The sequence below is a fragment of the Glossina fuscipes genome, unplaced genomic scaffold (assembly GCF_014805625.2).
Source record: "Glossina fuscipes isolate IAEA_lab_2018 unplaced genomic scaffold, Yale_Gfus_2 111, whole genome shotgun sequence".
In the NCBI taxonomy this organism is placed as follows: Eukaryota; Metazoa; Arthropoda; class Insecta; order Diptera; family Glossinidae; genus Glossina; species Glossina fuscipes.
The window spans coordinates 338,544-344,591 of record NW_023998454.1 but is presented as its reverse complement, the minus strand read 5'-3'; the positions used below and the strand labels follow the sequence as shown (position 1 = coordinate 344,591).

Genomic DNA, 6,048 nt, shown 5'->3' with positions numbered 1-6,048 from the left:
TTACCTAAACTGCTCGAGCGAATTGTGGCTCAGCATATAGCCTTTTCCATGAAATTGTATATTTCTCCTTTCCAGCATGGTTTTCGAAAGGGAAGATCTACGGTGACCAATCTGTTGGAGTTTACTTCTCATGTTTTCAAGGTTTTTTCTAGTGGTTCTCGCACTGATGTCATTTACACCGACTTTAGCAAGGCGTTTGATATGGTTAATCATAGACTTCTTAGATTTAAAATCCAGACCTCTGGCTTTCCTCTCTTCTTAGTTGAATGGTTAAGCTCTTATCTGTATGGTAGATCATTCAGGGTTTTGTTTAACCTCATTACCTCGGATGAATTTCCCGTGACGTCTGGCGTACCTCAAGGTAGCCACTTGGGACCTATTTTATTTAATCTTTACATCAATGATTTGCCCTCCGTGATTAAATTCAGTAAGATTTTAATGTATGCTGATGATGTGAAACTGTTTACTTCTTTTTCCGTAGAATCGCAATCACATCATCTTCAAAGTGATTTGAACAATTTGGTTGCATGGTGCTCCCTCAATCTTCTGAAGCTAAATCTAAATAAATGTAAGAAGCTTTCTTTCTTAAGAAGGAAGTCGTTTAGTACCCAATACTTCATTGATTCGCACAGGTTGGAAGACGTCGATTCGTTCATAGATTTAGGCGTTCTATTCGATTATAGGTTACGTTTCAATTTGCATATTGAGTCCTCGTTAAGCAAAGCTAGGTCCGCTCTTCGTTTTATAAAGAGGTGGTCCAAAGACCTTGATGATCCTTATATTACTAAAAGGCTTTACACGTGTTTGGTTAGACCTATTCTTGAGTATGCCTCTGTTGTGTGGTCTCCTTCATATAGATGCTACGTTGGTTCAATTGAATCTATACAAAAGCAATTCTTGCTGTTTGCCCTTAGGAATTTGGGTTGGGACCCGATTTCCCCTCTTCCACCCTATGAAAATAGGTTGCTTCTGTTATCCTTACCGTCACTCGAGAAACGTAGATTTGTTCTTGGGGTTTCCTTCCTAATCAAATTAATAAATGGTGCAATTGATTCGCCCGCATTACTTCGTGAGATTTGCTTTAATGTCCCTAACCGCTTCTCTAGGCACTTTATGTTGATAAAGCTTAGTCAATGCAAATATAACTTTGAACTGTTTAACCCGCTCAGAGTTGTTTGCAAGAACCTAAATGATGTCTATTATCTATTCTCATTAACGGACTCTTTAAAGTCCATTAAAGCAATTTTGCTCAACAAGCGCGATTTACCTATGTCGTACTTAAACTGATTTAACCTTAGATTTTGTCATTATGAGTCGAAAATTAATTTGTTGTTAACAATTATCGGTTGCCAAGCTTATGCATGTTTGCGATGGCTTAGGGGTTCACTTGCAATTTGGTCCTGTATTGGTTGTGGGTGTGGCTCTATGCTAATTGTGTACATGCTTTTTTTTTTTTTTTTTCCTCCTTATTTGTTTTATTGTACTTATACTAAGTTTTATTATTAAATAATTTTAAGATTTACTTAAGAGTCAATTGAACTCGACTGCTATTTTGTTTTAGTGGAGTTTCTTGTATAAGTGGAATAAATAAATAAATAAATTAAATAAATTAAATTTTTGGGCAGAATAATCAACTCAAGTTTAACCACGCATAAGCATTACAAGGATAGCCTCGAAAATTGCAACACAGGCTCAAATGTCATCAAACTTCTGACCAACATTCACACCGGACTCCCACCTAGGAAAGCATTAAACGTTTACAAATCTATTGTTAGATCCAAAATTGAATATCCCTACTCTACATCGTGTAACGCTCCTGCGTATACATTAAAAAAAATACAAACCTTTCAACATTCAATCCTAAGAGGTTGTACCGGTTTGTCCCCCTCAACACCAACGTCAATTTTACGTTCCATCTCTTATGAACTCCCCGTTGCTGAGAGAATTTATCTTGTAACTGCAAAAGAGCTTCTCAAGGTAAAAATCTTCAAACCTGCCTTCTTTGACGAGGTCGCTTCCAGACACAATCATGTCATCAGTAGTTACTCTAACTGCTTCAAAAAATTCAGTAACATCTTCAATAAAGTTAACTCAATACCCTCCTGGAATAATATTATTCATGATAAATGCGTAGTTGAATTAAACTTACTTAATTCAATCACCAACTCAAAAAAAAATCGATCAGGGTCTTGTCTTCGAATCGCTTGTCTGCAAAAACTTAACCACTTCGTCGAAAATAACTTCAAAATATACGCAACGGATGGATCTATCAATTCGGACATCTCTAGTTTTTCAATTATTGAATACCCAAACTTACTTATAGGAAAATTTAAAGTTCTACAAGAACTATCATCCACTTTCATTGAACTTCTGGCCATCAGACAAGCAATCATCCACGCATCTGAAATTAAGCTGAAAAAATTTGTAGTTTTCTCTGACAGCAAATCTGCTCTAATTTTAATCAAGAACAAAGACCCATTCAATAAGTATGTCTTCGATATCTACAACCTTTTAAAAGACACAAGTATTGAAAAATGCCACATCATCTGGATCCCAGGTCACTGCGGTTTTAGTATCAATGAAAAAGCTGACTTCCATGCTCGTCAAGCTAGGTTCGATGGTACAGTTTTGTCCATAAACTACCCCCCCCCCCCCAGCAAAGCTTTCCTGCTAGTCAAAAAACTCATCATAAAAGAATGGAAAGATGAGTATCATGTTTTAGCTAGAGAAAAAAGTGACCGGCTGTTCTACAAAATTTACCCTTTTTTGACACCCACGCTTCTACCTAAAGGAATTTAAAGTTCTTCACCGTCTTATGAGTAATCACACCTACGACAAGGTCTATTTTAAAATGATCAAAGTCTCCTCCTCTGACATCTGTGAGGATTGCAATATTACTGAGTCTGCCGAGCACCTTATTTTTGAGTGCAGGAGGTTTGACATCCTTAGACAATCTTTCAGTATATTTAACCTGTATAACAATCTATATGAAATTTTTCGTGCTGGTAACTTTAGGCATTTGAAGCAACTGACTGCCTTTATCAAATCAGCTGAGTTTTCATTCCAATTTTACATTTAGTATTTCTATTACAATCACGAATCGCCTACACTTTTTCTTTTATCGGCATTATTAGCCGGATCTTGACAGTACAGTAACAAGGACGGTGATTTATGGATTGACAGCGGAACAGAGCCTCTCATTGCGAACACTCTGCCACATCAGTCTACCTATGCTTAAATTTTTTCATCAATCGCTCTCAACTTCGTTTCTGGATTATGGATCTAACATTAACTTAACTGGTCCAATCCATCTCTAAACAAACAAAAAAAAAAAAAAAAAAAAAAAAAAACACCCGATTATAAATTGCGAAACCAAACGCTCCATGTAAACTCACACTTCTAACATTTATTAGTCTTTCGTTTGCTTATTTTTTTTTTTTTTTTGTTCTTTGTTTCTTCCTCCTTTTTTTTTTAACAGAACCCAAAAATAGTGTGGAATCTTTAAATTTTTCTTTCTTCATGAAGCTCACTTTAATGCACGCTACCACTTTTCAACGTCACCTTAACGCGTTTCCTTGGTCTTCTAATCGTTGTTGTTTCTTCCTTTTAGTTAAATTTTGCTTATCAATATTTTGGCATTTAACGCGATTATTTGCATAAAAGTTTGTGCATATCCATAGTAATATTTGTATATGCTTTACTAGCAGGCCTTGATTTCATTTTTTTTTTCTCTTCCTAATATTCTTAAATAAGTTTAAGCTACACTTTGGCTTGAACCGTAACTAGCTCTTTTCTCTTTTTACTAATGCATTTAATGTTTCTTTTTTCGCCTTTTCTTTCAAGTTAATCTATTTTACTCAAAGAGAAAACCATCTTAAAAGAATTGTAGAAATTTTTCTTTAGATATTTTCTGCACAATTTTTGTTTTTTCTGTTTTTTTTTTCTTTTCGTTTGCACCTCAATGCTTTAATGCATATTCTACTGTTCTGTTTTCAAAGTAATCTGTTTTACTAACACAACATAATGACACATATCAGAGTATTTTGATTTCTATCAACTATAAATTTTTCACGATAAATCAGAACCTTTCGGTTGTACTGCCAAAACCAGACTCCCCCGCTCACTAATCAAAAAAAAACCAAAACCTACTCTTTTCGCATGATTGCTTCTTTTTCCTTTTTTTTTCTTTTTCTCTGAGTTGGCTACCTAGCGGCTGCCCGCTATTCTTGCAAAAAAAAAAGACCAAACCGCAAAATCACGCGATTTTGCATAAAGGGTTGCCGTTATTGCTACATTTTCGGCAAAAACAGACCGACTGACACCCTACCCTAAGTTTGTTCGCGGACGTTACAACTGTTTACAACTGTTTAAGACTGTTTAAGACTATTTAATAAGTTTATTATATCGTTTCCTAAAAACAACCAAGCGAAATCAACATTAGTATTAATTGTAACATTAGTGTAATTTTACAAAAGTTATAAAGTAAGTAAAGTAAGTATGTCCTTGGAATTTCTCCACAGTACCAATTTTAGCTACGTCGGCATCAACAAAAAGGTCGCGCAAATGTTCAACTTGCTTTATGAACGGAGTTATGATGCCAATGGGTTCCGGTTTAATATCCTTATGATACCATTTGACTGTCATTAGGAAAACCTTCAAAAATGGAATAAATCTTATAAAATACTAGAGGGGATTCTGCTTTTAAACTAAATACAACTTACGTGATTCGCTTCGTAAGGATTATACCACGACGGTGAGTCTTCTTCCTGCATATCTTTACTATGCATTAATTTGAAAAGGATTGCGAAAATGGAATGTACGTTTGCGCTAAGATTGATGCAGCTATGAGTGATTTAAAAAGCATGCCAAAACTGCATTAAATTAGGAAACATTGGTTAAAAGAAAGCTCATTTTCATTTATCCTTTGAAATTCTACTGATTTTACGGACTCGCGATGGTCAAGTATTAGGTCGATTATTTGGGCGTGTGAGCACCAAGCATTACAGATATGACGTTGAAGGTATTTTCATGATAATACCGTTAGCTCCACCAGATGCCGCGGTAATGACTACATATTCCGAGCTACCACTGAGACGCCAAGTGACGTGCGATAACTTAAAATCTCCCAGCGCCGTATTCCACTCCACGGAGCTTGGGTTAATGAAGTAAAGGATTAAAAACATATTTTGCTTAGCAGTTTTCACGAGAACGGCAATAAATTGAGGAGTTCGAATTTCAAGCATATATGACTAAGAAACAATTATGATGTCAAGTAAAATACCGCCTGCAGCTTGATCTAATCGACTTTGGAGTTAGAAACTAAAAAACAAAAAAAAAAAACTGGACGATTACATTCTATCCAGATTTGCGTAAAAGCCATGCAAGAAAATGTTCCCCGGTTTTTACCAAGATTATATTTGTCGCGCGTAATGCGTTTGTGCTGTGCATGTATGTCACTACAATACCTCGGTTGCTTGGTTTCTGTGTGATGAAATGCAATAATTTCAGAAACAAGCGCGCATAAATATAATTTATAGCACTAACATATAATTTAAATTAAGAATTTAAATTTTTACTTCTAGCGAAATTGTGTGAATCGAATTTTTATCCTTAAAGCATTTGCACACTTACCCCATATATATCATATGATAGATCCACGTTTTCAGGTTCATACATGCGTATATGCAATGGTGGAATTTCATCTCCTTTCAAGAATGTAATCATTGCACATTAAGGTACAGGATCGTTAAGCTCCCTATCCTTACGTGTTAACGTTGCGATAAGAGCATCTCCAGTTGGTTTTCCGTGGGGATTAAAATAAGTATCAGCAAATTCCATTATGTCATTAAACACATCATTTCTGTGTATGGCTTTTGTTAGTTCAGCTATTTTCCGTCGTATTCTAAGACATTTTCTCGCCCTATATTTTCCTCGCTTTGTACGATCAATATGTTGTTGAAATGTTGTTGAATATGTTGTATCGGATGATTATTGGTGTCAGTAGGAAATCCGGATCGTGTACCACTCTAAAAATTTTTCGGGCTTGCA

At 35.5% G+C, this 6,048-nt stretch overlaps 1 protein-coding gene across 1 annotated transcript; it reads right to left on the bottom strand.

The window, feature by feature from the left end:
• Positions 1-4,455: 4,455 nt before the first annotated feature.
• Positions 4,456-5,021, bottom strand: LOC119639013 (probable RNA helicase armi). The gene is made up of 2 exons (XM_038036186.1): positions 4,722-5,021; positions 4,456-4,653 (listed from the first exon to the last, which is right to left on the bottom strand). Exons 1-2 carry the CDS (start codon positions 4,785-4,787, stop codon positions 4,456-4,458), a joined length of 264 nt encoding a protein of 87 aa, XP_037892114.1. The 5' UTR covers positions 4,788-5,021.
• Positions 5,022-6,048: the final 1,027 nt, after the last annotated feature.